A 15267-nucleotide genomic window follows, 5' to 3' on the forward strand; every position below is an offset into this window, starting at 1 on the left:
TCTTTTTCGAAGCAACAACGTTACAAAGAAAAATACAAAATAAAAGGAAAAATTAAAAAATTATAAAGATAAATATATAATTAAAACGAACGTGGTTTATAAATCAAAACTTATGAAAAGAAGAGCATAAAACCACAGCACAAGATATTGTTCGTGATATTTAATTATCATTACATTAATAAAACATTACAATAATTAAATATCACAAACAATATCTCGTGCTGTGGTTTTGTGCTCTCCTTTTCATAAATTATAAAGATAAATATGATGGAAGTTTCGAAACAAAGTTATGCAAACCTAAAATCATCGCCGAGTGGCATCAGCACGACATTGTGAGTGAACAACGAGCCGGTTCTCGCATATTGCTCCAGCAACAGCTCGGCCATCTGCTTAACGTTGTTAGGCGTGATCTCAACGGCGCGAACCGAGTACTCCGTATATTCGCCGCGTATTTTACGGAAGTCGAAGTTGAGGCAGACGTGCGGATGTGGACCGCACGAGTGCTTGATGTTGTAGATGTCGAACGGTTGATTGTGAGTGAGCATGTCGGCTGCGCCATCGCGGTCCCACGGCTGTCGCCAAACGAAGTCGCCGTACTGTTTCTTGGCGAACCACTGCTTCCACGCGTAGTGTATCCTCTGGATCACCGTGCCGGACGCGCCGGAAGCCTTGAGGAAGTAGGGTATAGTACCGCCATGGCCGAACGGGTCGACGGACCAGCCCGACTCGGGTATCACGTCGAGATTCGTTTTCAACCATTGGTGACCTGAAGTTTAGAAAGGGAAGCTTTTCTTATAGGTTCTAAAGTAAGAAATATATTTAAACAATACGAGTACATGGACAAAGGAAGTAAATAGTTTAAGCACGATTATTCTGATTATTAATTATAAGTTGTAAACAAGGAAGAATGATTGTACTGAAGTATCTAAAAATTTAAATACTCAAAATAACTTTATAAGAAACTTAAGCGTAATAAGAGCAATACTACAAAAAGTTTTAACGTTTTAAATTCTAGCCACCAGCTTAAACATTCTATATTATTTAGTTCAACAAAATTGTTTTCAGATTTGTATCTAACTAAATTTTTAGATACTTCAACAAAACCGTTCTTTCTGCAATTTTCTTTGTAGAAAGAACATCGCTAGAGAGAAGTATCTTACAAACAAAAATACCAAGTACTTTGAATTATTTCAAGAAGATAATAATTTTTTGTGTCTTTTATTATTACAATTTGATATTAAAATATTTTAATAATTTATTTCCTTGAAATACTTGCAAAGAAATATTTAGACAATAATATTAATTAGATAGTTTTATCAGTTTCTTGTAATGGAAGATGTAATTTAGATAAAATAAAAAAAGATTAAGACATTAAATTTATTGCTAGAATCGATTTCAAAATCGATTTTCAAATGATATATATATATAAAATGTCATAAATTTTCAGATACTAAGTAAATTAAGTATTTTTATTTATTACTTTGAATTATTTACATTTCTATAAATTCGTTATTTAAAGTAAAAATTTTAGTTGGCTAATAGGATTTGATATAGCTCGCGTATGACTTTGGTTTATTTTCGTTCAATACTACTAGTACTAAAACTAATCTACAACTTAATTATGGATCGCGTATCGCAAAAGCCGCGTCCGCCGGCCTTTTTTACGGCATGCATTAATTTGCATCGGAGAGAGCTTTTTAAAGTTCATCCTGCCAGGTTCTGCACGATGCGATCAAATATTCATAATGCGAATTAATCCGTTGTTTCCGTGTCCTGAATATTCCAATTCTTCGAGCTAATAATAAACGCATGCCGGAAACGTACATTTATTGACAGTGTATGTACTAAAATATTAAACGATTGAGCAACATAATAAAGTCACACAATGAAATGATACATGGATAAAATGTCGATTAAAAAATCTGAACACTAAACAGTCCGTAATCAAGTGTATAATTTATCAATTTTACATGTACATTTATAATTTATGCTGTCTCATTCAACAAATATTTTTAATCAATGTATAAACACATGGATATGTTTTATTAGTTGATAGAAACGCGTGATATAAAGTATAATGGTGTCTCCATGAAGTTAACGCGAAACAGTCAGTAAGCCGGAGTTAGTTGGAGAGTTAGGATAAATGCGATTAGAGGAATACGCCATTAGCAGATGGGAAACATTGAGTTCGTCGAAAAAGTTAGCGATACGCCGCAGCGATTAGAAAGAGAGTCGATCATGCCTGGGCAGAGCCATAAAACGCGGAAACTTACAGCGTGGTTCGCAAACGAATCCGCAAAATTAATCCCGCAGGAATGCGAATAGAAAACATGGATAGGCTCGCCAAGAGATGGTTAATAGAATTAGCCCGCAAAGTCAGCGATAGTTAGGCGATAGGTATGTAAGATTAAAGGTGTATTCTACTCTTTTTCCTGTTCAGTTGTGACAGGCTTAGGTGTCGTGTATGCTATCGGCGCTAACTATCATTCGACTGGTGTTTTTTAGCACAATCTCACGAATGATTGTTACGGGTGCGTGGGTGCAAGTACGATAAACGATATCTACGAGGCACGCGAAAAGCATGGTCTGTAAATTAAATAGATTATGTCACTTAAACAAAGTGATATACGTCATATCTTATTATATGCGATTTGCAGCGGTGTCTTATTATAAAAATATAATATTAGGTGTTGGAATTAATTCGTAGCGTTTTACAAGTGATGGGAAGTACTTTCATTAATGTATTTTTTAATGCTCATGTGAAATAAATAACATTCTTTCATTAAAAATGCTACGAATTAATTCCAACACCTAATATTATTTATCGACTCCCGGAAAAAACATTTTAAACCTAATTGGTATTAATTCCGAAATTTCCTTAATTGGTATTCGCCAGTCCAATGCAGTTTGAACTACTTGTTTTAATGTATTGTTGTTTAAAATTAATGTAATTGAACGTTAAATTTTTGGGAGTGAAATTTTACTCCAAGAAAAGTGATAATTGCGCCAGTCCGGCAAGGAGTGAACTTCACACTTTACTCCTTCAGGAGTGAAGTTTATAATCTAATCTAAAAAATCAATTTTAATTATTAATATCTCGCTTTGCGAGACAGAGCGACGCTTTTTTTCTACCATATTCGTTCGTTTTATACGAAAACACGTCGAATGAGTTTAATAATTTTTAGATTAGATGTAAAGTCCCTTCGGAGAGTTGAATTATTCACTCTCCACATAGATAGAAAGTTGACTCCTATTTGGAGTGATTTTTCACTCTCTAATGGTAAGAGTGAAAATTTCACTCCTGATGGACAGGCGCAATTATCATTCTATGGGAGTGAAAGTTCATTCCCAAAAATTTAGAGCATTTTTTTATTTTGAAGGTCAAAATTCGAGGAATAAGATTATAACTTAAAATTATGTAAGATTGTGGAAAATATTTGTTATAAACAATTTTTCACAACCAAGTTGAAAAAAATTGTCCAATTATACTAGGCTCGTAAATATCGATGAAGGAAAATACGAACACTCTCCAGTAGGGACTCGTATTATTCTGTACCTATAATCTCCTTCATGTGAAGTTATTAACGATTTAATAATGCTCTTGGACGTTGAACGGGTTCAACTGAAAATGATTAAATGATGCTCTAATTCTCACGCGAAATCGGATTCGAATGAGATTTCCTGAAAATCAACAATTATTCAACGTATGAGGATAGGAATCTGGCTGTTTAGAAAAATCGTTCGCGATTTAATACCGTACGGAGAGTATGCGGAAATTAATGTTCACTTTGTGACGTGAACATCTCGTGAATCTACCTAAAATCCAAATTCTCGGGGTCATTCGCAGCTCGCTCGCAACCCGGAAATTGCATCAATTATTCGAGAAAGCCAGAGCTCGGCCGCAAATTGCGCGTTCGTCGTACTATCTCGCCGATGGAGCTTGCATTATTGTGGAAGTCCGGGCAGAGAGAGAGAGAGAGAGAGAGGGGGGGGGGGGAGGGAGACATGGAAGAGATAGTTGAGAGGAGAGAACGTAGATAGAAGCCAAGGTGGGAAAGAGGGACTAGAAGGGTGCCTAATGCGAGGAATAAACCATTAAACTGTACTCAGCCGGTGCTCGACTGATTATAACTCGTTAGAGCTGCACGACATATGTGCATTAACGGAATTATCGCGAGTTACAACGCGTTGCCACCCTCCCTGAAAGATTGTCTCTTTCATATGTGAATCCGCTGCATTCCCGGGAGATCCGAGAGGGATAATCGGGGGATTACTTTCTACTAAGAGGACTGAACTCAACTTCGCCTATTTTAGAAAAAGCTGTAGTTCACCGGGATATATGTAGGTGAAATGGTGAGTCTTGAACAAGAGGAAATTTCGTTTATGCAGTGAACTTAAATCCTTTGGAAGAGAAGTTTAGCAAATCACAAGGAAGTATAATCGCGTAAATTAGGTAATATATGTATATAGTATATGAAATTTTAGAGAATACGAATACATTATATTATTAAGATATTTTTGTCTCGTTCTTGAACGAATGAAAGAAGGAGAGGAATAAGAAGGAGAAGCTTACGAAAAAGCTACAGTCACGTTCTGGTACTCCAAGATGGAACGTGCTAGTGGGAAAGTGCAGCATGCAGTCGAGATGCCACGTGAGATACGAGGTATATGCTACATGGAGTAAATCAACGTGCTAATTTTTTGGCTCCAGCTTGATTCCCGTAGAATTTCAAATGTTGACTTTATCACGAAATGCTCAAGGGAGAGAGAAGCAGTATTATTTCTTATTAAATTCTTTCACGTTGTAAATTCTTTCATCCACAATATCCAGGTCAAAGAACAAAATGGAAATACGAGAAAGGATAATGTGTATTTATATTTCTCATTAATACAGAAGTATATATAAAATTCGTTCTTTTCCCGAAATTTTTCAGGCATTTTAATTTAGAGGCTTTTATTTTAAGCCACTATATATATAGATTGAGTTTTGAAATACCTAGATGAGATTCCAATCTAATGTAAGTGCCGGAAAAGAATCATGAGGGTAGTAGCGTGAATAATGCAAGACCTTCACACTCGTGTCTGTCGTCGATTATTAATAGTCGGATCGGACGTATCGCGATAAGCCGCCGTGAAATTTTCAAACACTACATAAAACAAAGAAGAGGCGAGTCTATCCATAACTGGCCGATAATGAGAGACATCGTGCGCCACTTGTTGCTCGTTCTGAGTTCTAATCACCGAAGCCGCTACGTCGGTATGTACGATCTTTATATTTTTCCCAGCGGAACTCATCGAACCAAACTCATTAATCGCCATTAATTAACATCGACAAATCCTCCGACAGACGCAATCCCAATTGGAACACGTGATTTATACTGACGCGTCTATTTTTATCGGATTTATTATCCATAATTTGATGTTAAACGGTATCGTGTCATTTCAGCTTCCTCACTCCACTTTCGTTAGTTTTTTAATACAGAATTTTTACGGTATAGTAATTTATGATGTAATAATAATTTATCATCGAATAACTTATCATCGAATTTTATAAGACAACACAAGTAAGTGAAAAAGACCACATTCAGTCAAAGCGGATACTGCCTGATAATTGCTTAAACTGGAAATTACAAGATTCATATAAAAATATTGTTGATATATGATATCGAGTGTGCAATCGAATGAGGTCAACACTTGGGTTATTCCAAGCATCTTATCGTTTAATTTGGCAATAAAAATGAACAAGCTCTTAGATACATAATCATAAAAACAACATCATGACTTAGCATCAATTCGTTTATTAATTTTGCTTATTATGTTCAAGCTATTTATATAATGAATATTTTTCTCAAGTATTACTACATACTTGTATTGAGAAGGAGCCAAATTCACGATCGAAACATTTACAATTTTATGTATAATGAATAAATTAATTACACACGATTAACTAACTGTGTTGGCTCTTATAGGCATCTTTATACTTTGATTAAAATGTTATTAGGTATACATGGCTAACTTTTTTATTTATTTGTATTGAATATTTCTCAGTCGATTTTCACTTACTATTATTTATAAGCTTTTTGTAATTTATTTTTAGATTATTATATAAGATATATATATATATTGGGTCATCTAAAAAGTATCCGCGGTTTTTTGTCACTAGATGTGTTGACCATCAACACACACATATATATATATATATATATATATATATATATATATATATACATATATATGTATATATATACACTACTCAACAAAATTAAAGGATCACCTGTTTCACCGTCCTACAAAAATAGGCAAATTTCAAGAATAATTTTGTAAAAAATTATCAAGATGTTTAAAAAAATATTTTACAGCTTGAAATTTCTTTTGTTCAGATTGGTTTTTTTAGAAATGGTCTCATTGATATTTTATGGAGTTACACAAACATAAATGAAGATACACCCAACATTTTTTATAAAATTTGCGAAATTTTACGGCGCGAATTAAAAATTGCGCACAAATGCGGTTTACAGTTTTTAAACTATAAAAGAACGAATCTTTAGCTTTAATTTGCTTTTTTATTGACCTCTATACAATTTTTTTTTCATCGAGTTATTCAACATCCAAGCAAAAGGATCGTTTTTGCTTTAACGTTGAATAACCCGCAAAAAAAATCTTACAAAGCTTCATAAAAAAACAAATTAAAGATAAAAATTCACTCTTTCGAACGATGTAAACCGCATTTGTGTATAAATTTTTTATTCGCGCCGTAAAATTTCCCATGGAATTTTGCAAATTTCGTAAAAAATTTTGAGATTTAATGCGTTTTCATTTATGTGTAACTTCACAAAATACCATTAAGAACAATTTTTTAAGTACTGATTTGAAAAGTAGAGATTTCAACTTGTAAAATACTTTTTTAAACATCTCGAGTGATGAGTTTTTATGAAGTTATTCTATCTTGAAGTTTGTTTATTTTTGTAGAGTAAAACAGATGATCGTTTATTTTTGTTGTGTGTGTGTGTGTGTGTGTGTGTGTGTGTGTGTGTGTGTGTGTGTGTGTGTATGTGTGTGTGTACAGGGTGTCCCGAAAGTTTTTGCCAATTGCTTTTGTGTAGATAGAACGGATTAAACTGAGTCGAAAAGTTCTCTACCATTTTGCAATTTTCGCAATAGTTAACAAAAAGACAAAAATCATTTATTTTTTTCTCATAAAGTTCTGAGAATTTTTTCAGAATTTTTTAATATCGTATTTTCTCATGTTGTCTAATACCATATTTTTAATACCATAATAAAAAAATGCAGTATTAAAAAGTTGATAAAAAATTCTGAAAAAGTTCTTAGAATTTTATGAGAAAAAAATAAATGATTTTTGTCTGTTGCAGTTTTTCTGTAAAGTTGATAGTATTCGAGTAAAAAATTATTCAAGACCAATTTTTGGCAATTTTTATTAATTAATATCTTGTTAATTATTGCGAAAATTGCAAAATGGTAGAGAAACTTTTCAACTCAGTTTAGTCCGTTTTATCTACACAAAAGCGATTGGCAAAAATTTTTCGGAACATCTTGTATATATAAATGCTTCAAAATTTCTCTGAATTATAAAATTATACCGTATTGATCAGCATCAAGATTTTGTGGACAGATTGTGTGACAGACTTTTATATACGGCACTATAATTTATAATTAAAACACACTCCGAGTTCACCACAAAGCGAGAAAACTAACGGATTTTCCTGTCAAGCAGTATTTACGGGATTATCCTGTGTGCATTGCAACCATGCGCCTCGCTAATTGCAGCTAATTTCCAGCGTCGGTATCGGCGAACGAAAACGACCGAGAGATTCTGCGACAGGTCCGGTAATGGACCTCGTCTCGATGCGTTTCCGGTTATTATCGTTCCTCGAGCGGTATTACAGGTGAGTCGGGAGGGAATAGCTCGCGTTTATCTCTGCGATTCACAGTCGACATCGCAATACGGCTATCTGCACCATCATATTGTTTTCCCTGTTATCGAATACGCGCTTCTCGATTGTGGGAAAACATTTCCCGCTTTGCTGCAAACGTCTGCAGTCTCACGATTGGTTTTTAGTTCTGCAACCCGTGAAAAGAATGAAACGGACAGAATAGAAATAAACTTATAAAAGATAGCTAATAATATTTAACAAAAAAAAAAAATAGGTAGAGAGAATATTAAATAAATAATAAAAATAAAAATATAACAATCCGGATGAATCGGCGTAATAAATATAAATAATATTACTTTACCTTACAGCAATTTTTGCATTAATTTAGGTTTTTATCGGCGTTATTTTTTTTTTACGTTTTTATTTTCCGACATACGCGTGTGATTTAGATTAAATATAAATATAAATATAAATGTAAATATAAATACTCGTTTGATATACTTTAAATTAAAATAATGATATATATACAATAGCGAGTGACGGCAACGGTGATGCTCGGATCCGAAATGAGACAGACAAGCGGATAATTAATTTGTCGTGTTTATGATTCATGGGGAACGGATTTCCATCGCAAACACCCCGCCATTATGATACGATCGCTCCATTGTCCTTACGTCGAATCAGGCCGGCTCGGGGCCGTATATCAGTCGGCTATTCTGATCGAACAGGTGCGATCGGAATGAGATGCGCTCGTGTTCGGCCTCGTAAATTATGCCGATCCGTTCGCCATGCGTGACGTACGCGATTTGTTGCGGGATGCAGTTGCGGCCGAATGCATAATTCTACACGCGGAGATTCGTTCGTAATGCCGCGTGGTTGCGGTCCAGTTCTGATAAAAACGAATATAAAATCAGCGCCGCTGATCGATATGCAGAATTTAATCGTGCCGATTTCCGCTCGTGCGTTAATAGTATAATTAGACGTATAATAATCAGAACTGTATTTTTAGAATCTTATGAAATATAACGTAGACTAAGTTTACTTTATTATATTTTACAATAATGATTCAATCATAAAATCAATCCTGTATTACAATATATATATATATATATATATTATTTTTCTCATAGAAATTTTTCTCTTAAACAGTTGTATATATGTATACCTAAATATACACCTGAATGATTTGCTTGTAAATTGAAATATATATATATATATGTAATATGAAGTAACTTTACCAAAATTCCGAGTTCTCCGGCTTATTCCGAAACATTCTCTATATGCTCGAAGTTTCTCTCTCTCTCTCTCTCTCTCTCTCTCTCTCTCTCACACACACACACACACACACACACACACACACACACACACACACACATACATACACACACAGAGATTTCTGGCAGCACGTGTTTCGAACAGAGTTCAGAGCAATCGAACGCGTCGTCCAAACTCTCGCGGGATTGTCTCGTCTCTTCTCCTTTTCCAACGTCTGCAGCAACCCTTCCTGCAACCCCCTTGTGCAACTGCAACTGGTCGCTCTTCTCTCGGGATCTCTCGATTTCGAAATAAGACTTCGCCGGCCTTCTCAGTGGCAATTCTCGAGCGAAATACTTATGGCTCGAAAAGTTCTTCGTTCTTGCGTGTATAGGTGTATGCTATTTGTGTGTGTGTGTGTGCGTGCGTGTTACATGCGACTGTTACACGACGGCAAACTTGTCGCTGTCTATCTCGATGGCTCGACCGGATTTAATCAAGCGGAAGGAAAAGTGCAATCCGGAATACACCGAGCAGAAACGAAGGAAGGATACATCGTACTCTCTTCTGATATCCCATACATATTTTAAGCTCACGTACTGTGTGTTTTTACATAAATACATTATTAGATCTTTTCTTTTTATATTTTAATTTTTTATTTAACATTGTTTACTTTATTTCTACCTAACAATTTACATATCGGAGATATCGCTCATTCGCTATACAACGATACAATTTAAAAAACCAAGTTCTCCAGAAAATGAGTTCGAATATTTTTTGAATTATTAAAATTTTGTAATATTAATTTTAAAATGCAATTTTGGTGTAATAATTATAGAGGAATAAAAATATATTCTTTCTTTATGTTTTTATATCTCTGTTATTTTTGTGCAAATAATTAAAAAGTGACAATTTTGGAGTTGCGTCATTTTGTAGCAATTAAATAAATGATACGTATTAGAACGTATATATTGAAATTCCTATAATCGTCTGTTCATCGTTATCCGTTAAATATCAAACGTAACTGATTCTATTTCATCTCATTGTCAGATTAATTATAAACGAGTCCATTTAACGTTGAATAGCGAGACTAAAGTTAGAGCCATAAATGCAGCAACACTTTATACGCAACATCCGTTCGTTTTGCGTTTCCGTGGAGCGTTCTGTATTCGCATCTCGGTAGATTCACAGCAATTGTGATCAACACTCGAGGATCTAATTACGGCCGACGCGCCGACCCCTTTTCTTGGCGCCTTGCTTCATTCTCTCCCTCTGTCCGAAGGGCGGCAAGAGCAAAGAAGGCGTTGGAAAAAAAGTTGAACAAGCAGAAGGAAGAGGGAGGAGCAGAGAGCGGGAGATACTATTGTCTTCCGAGCACCGCAGGATCTCGTTAGCCTACTTTTCGCCCTCTATCTCTCCATCTCTCTCTCTTTCTCCCTTTCTATTCTATGATCCTCCAGGCGTATATCGTTTTTTTTTCCTTTCCGCGTGTAACGCACGTCTCTCCGCTTTTTTCCGCTTAGGTAACCACCCTCCCTCAAACGCCGCCCATTTTCCGCCTATTATCGCTTTTCTCTTTTAACTCGCGCCCACGTCGTTTTGTTCTTAGACCTCCCTCCTCCCTTAAACCTTTTCCCGCGTTACTTCGATACTTTACTCCGATATTTTCGCAAATCTGCCAGCATTGTTATCTTCGAACTTATCTAAAAAGTCTTTAATCCGATTATATAAAATGACTACATTATGCTTCACATAATGATCGTATATGCAGTTTCTTAGATAGTTTTTTTACATAACTTTTACGTAAAAAGTTTTCTTTGCGTCATATCTATTATCATATATATTCATTTCTTTATTGTACTATCGATACAACACCGAAATATCATAACAATGAATTCACTCGGATAATTTCTTTTACATATTGCGTAACAAAAATATAATTTTAAAAAATATTGATATTTCAATGTTTCTTTGAACTATAAAAAGATCAATTGTGAAGTGAAGAAATATAATATACTTCTTCAAGCTGTATTTTCTTTTAAGATTTCTTATATTTACGTTTGACTCGTTTATTGTAAGAATTATATAGTCGATTTAAAAAAAATTCTTTAACTCTAAATAAATTTGAACATTATTAAATATCAAGATTCGCTTTGATCGAAAATAGAATTCTTTTTCTTATTTTATTTAATCTTATTGTCTAAATTTCACTTATAATTGTTTAAATTAAATCTCTATTTGTTATGAAACTAATTAAATCAATATGCCTATACTTAGTTAAATAAGACTACGATCAACTTGATATTACGATACTTTAAAGTATTTAAAGTGGATCGTATCTATATAATATTTATTGGAGTAGATATTGTTTAGAATGCTCTCATCTTTGTAAAATACGCGTACCGCGTTTATTGCCACATGTTCCATGTCTCAAGCAGCGAAATAAGGCTCTATCTTTTTAACGACGGAAATTTCGTGATCGTTCCGCGAGCGGTTACGAGGCGAGGTGAGGCGAGTACCCGGCGACGAAAACGCCTGTAACTAGCTACTCTTTCGGTCAAAGTGCTCTCAGTCTAGTCGAGAGCCATAACCGTAACTATTCTGTAGCCCCGTGGAACAATAGCTGTTCCACAATAATAACAACGACGCGGCTGCAATAACTTCCACGTTCGCGCGCAGCGGTGTTGAGATGGGCGAAACTTCCAATTTTTAACTAGCCTTCAGAGAGATATTTGCAGGATGTTTCGACGTACATATTCGAAATTACGGTATATATGTGTAAGAATGTCTTTGCTTAATCCAGAAATAGTCATTAGATGTTTTTACATTTCAGCGAAGAAAAAATGTGAATTGTAAAATATTTGTATGGATTTGTATTTTTCCTTCTTTTTTAGTAACTATTTTTTACGAATCTTTTAATATGTAATTCCATCAAAAATTCGCGATAAAAAGCCCCATATCAATTAAAATCTCTTTTTTTATGTTTATATAAAAATGTTAAAATAAGCTGCTTATGTCATAATAAGTTACTTAATGTGCTTATTCCGTTATTTGTTTGGTTTCTACTTATTTTTTTTTCAAAAAATTATGATTAAATATATGTCCATAATATTCTCAAATACCAATAAATTGGAAAATAATCAATACAGGATGCGTCACTAAAATCTGGACAAATTTCAATTTAAATTTTCCGCTGTATTGCGCCTCCACCAGAGGTTGTTGATGTCCGAGAAAGCCTGATGTTTCTATTATAGTAAACAGTCATATTCTCAAAATGGCCGCGATATGGAAACCAAGTGCGGAGTATAATCGAAGAGCCGCGATTATCGAAGGCCTTCGCGCTGGGCGCTCAGCAACGGAAATAATTCGATTCTTTGGATACCCGAGATTAACCGTTTATGACGTTGTGGCAAAATATACGGCTTTAGAACAGTCCAACGAAGGTTCCAGTATGCCAGCGAGGAAGAGTCACTCGAAAGAACACACCACGAGGACCCCGCAGTCGTTGAAAGGGCTCAAGCACTGATTTCGAATGACCCAGGGCAATCGTTGCGAAAATTAGCATCGATTGTTGGTGTAAGCGAACCAACAATGCGTCGAATTACCGAGGAAGACCTTCGATACAAAGCGTACACATTAAAGATACGACAGATGCTCTCTGAGGTTGCCAGAACAAGCCGAGTTGCTCGCCTCGGCTCCCATTCTGGCCTCCCAACAGCCCAGATTTAAATCCCTTAGACTATTACGTATGGAGCGTAGTTGAAAGGGTCAGAAACAAGTCTCGACATCCCAATGTGACGTCATTAAGAACCGCTATTGAGGCAGCATTCGTCGGCATGAAAGCAACAGCGCTACATTACGTGCGAACGCTTCAGACCGAGAAATAGAGGCCATGTGAAAGGATTTTTTGTAATATTTAATAGTTCATTAAAAACATTTTGTTGTTCGATTTGTCCGAATTTTGATGACCCCCTGTACTATACAATGCGTTATTAATAACAGTGACTTTAATTGATGTAGCTATAAAAATACTTCAAGTGATCGTAAAAAAGTCAGGTTAAAAATATTTTTTGCCAAAAAAATGCAAGCAAAATTGCACTTCAACTGCAAGATATAATTTCCTTTCAACAGATGCATTAATTATTAATAGAAAAACATAGTACAAACCGCGCTCCAGGCACTGCACAACGCGACGTGTCGTATACATCGTAGAATCACGTACGGGGACTCATATCGATGGATTTTCGGAAATTGGCGGATTTCGAAATTCGAGAAAACAGAATAGTCGTGGGATATTGCGTGTTGTGCGCTATTTCGATGCAAATAACATCGATAAGCGGCAGATCCCGGGGCGGCAGATCCCACAATGAAGCTCAGACCATTAAAAGAATGTTCTCCATGATTGAGAAAAGGATCGTTTTGTTAGTGACGAAAATTAATTTGCTGCCATGATGGTCGTTTGCTCTCGGCCTGTGTCTTCGGGAAGATTACGGCGGGCTGGCTTAGACGACGACGACATCGTCCTTACAATTTTCCCATCGTTACAATTTTCTCGTATTTCCGTATTAAGATCCATGTATATTATGGCATTCCACCTTACATACACGTATATATCCGGGTCGCGGAACGAAACAGAAGAAATATGGAGCCTTCGGGATATGACGTAGCCCATAAATGCTTTTATTCTACGCGATATTTGCAGTGGATCTTCAGAAGTTAAAAAGCAGAAGGAGCGTTGACGATGATTGGGAAACGAGAGAGCGGTACAGTCTAAAGGAACGGCCGGTCAGAATTCCGCTTTGATATTATCGCCACTCGCGGAATTACGTTTAATACTGGGTCGTTTATTAAAAGATCGTTCCTTTGTTCGTGCGCAGTCGTGAAACTCGAGCGAGGAAATAGGAGTCTCGTCTAAGATGGTAGGCTGTCTCTCCGAAATATTGTTTGAATGCCTGCGCAGATTAATTTTCTAGACGGGAAGAAGGAGAGAAATGGGATTTAATGTGACACCAGCCAAACAAGAACCAAGTCCTCAAAGACGCTTCGCGAAATGAGACAATCATTTGCATATAACTAGAAAATATCGTTATTAGTCTTTTATAATTAGTTATTTTATAATATAAATGATTTAAACTAAATAATTATTGTAAAATAAATATTATTTATTTTAACAATAGAAATTTTGCAATTATTCCGCAATTATGTAAAATAAACATTAATATTTATTTTATATAAGTTTATAATTATATCATATTAGAAACTCTACATATCATATATGTGTATATATTTTGTAAGTTTAAAGAATATTATTTTTATATCGTTTTTAGGAAACAACTATATAATCTGTGTAATGTATACGTGTACATATATGTAAATATAATTTTATAAGAAATGTAATATGAATTTACATTTTAATAATAGGTTTATTTTATAAATAAAATTTTTATATTTCATAACAAAAAATAATGTTAAAATAATTTTTTCTAATTATACAATTTTAATTTTCGATCTTTAAAGAACATCCTTGATATTTCATATTTTAAGCTGCATTTGTTTTAAGCGGAATACTTGAACATTGTTCATATATCGTATCAACTTTTTATTTCTAATTATTTAATAATATTAGAAAAAATATTGTTTTATATTATTTTACATTATTAGATATAACATTATTTTTATAATAATAAATTTACGTTTTCTAATTTTAATTCTTGATCTTTCGAAAAAATGTTTTGATGGTTCATATTTTAAATCATATTTTTTATAAAGAGTTATTCGATACGCGCTATTGTTACACGTTATTGTTACATATTGTTATTCGTGCACTATATGAATTTTTCATTCTTTCAACTTCCGAAACAAATTTCCGATGAGACTACAAATCGAATCAGTGTTTATAATTATAATATTGAAATAAGATGAAAATTTAGAAATAATCATTATCGCATTATCGAAAAATCTCTCAAGTTCGAGGAAATGTTCGTATCATTAATCCACGATTTAAAAGCGGTAGTAATGTTAATACGTTAATCGTAATCGCGCGCACGAACGTCGTTTGTTTGCGTTTTCGACGATTAATGCACGCAATTTATGCGCGGTTTATGCACACTCGCGGCAAATC

The 15267-nt window shown here is 34.6% G+C and overlaps 1 protein-coding gene and 1 long non-coding RNA gene across 3 annotated transcripts in view; one reads left to right on the top strand and one right to left on the bottom strand.

Annotated features, from left to right (window-relative positions):
• Window positions 1-15267, top strand: part of LOC105153680 (uncharacterized) — a 103284-nt gene that overhangs the window by 24120 nt on the left and 63897 nt on the right. The window lies entirely within an intron of this gene.
• Window positions 1-15267, bottom strand: part of alpha-Man-IIb (alpha-Mannosidase class II b) — a 194819-nt gene that overhangs the window by 6454 nt on the left and 173098 nt on the right. For both annotated transcript variants that reach the window (XM_087408303.1, XM_011068676.2), the window contains exon 6: window positions 298-766. In XM_087408303.1, the coding sequence (XP_087264429.1) occupies window positions 298-766 (469 nt within the window). The remainder of the gene's footprint in view (window positions 1-297; window positions 767-15267) is intronic.

This window comes from Acromyrmex echinatior, chromosome 7 (assembly GCF_024713525.1).
Source record: "Acromyrmex echinatior isolate Ae372 chromosome 7, ASM2471352v2, whole genome shotgun sequence".
Taxonomy (NCBI): Eukaryota; Metazoa; Arthropoda; class Insecta; order Hymenoptera; family Formicidae; genus Acromyrmex; species Acromyrmex echinatior.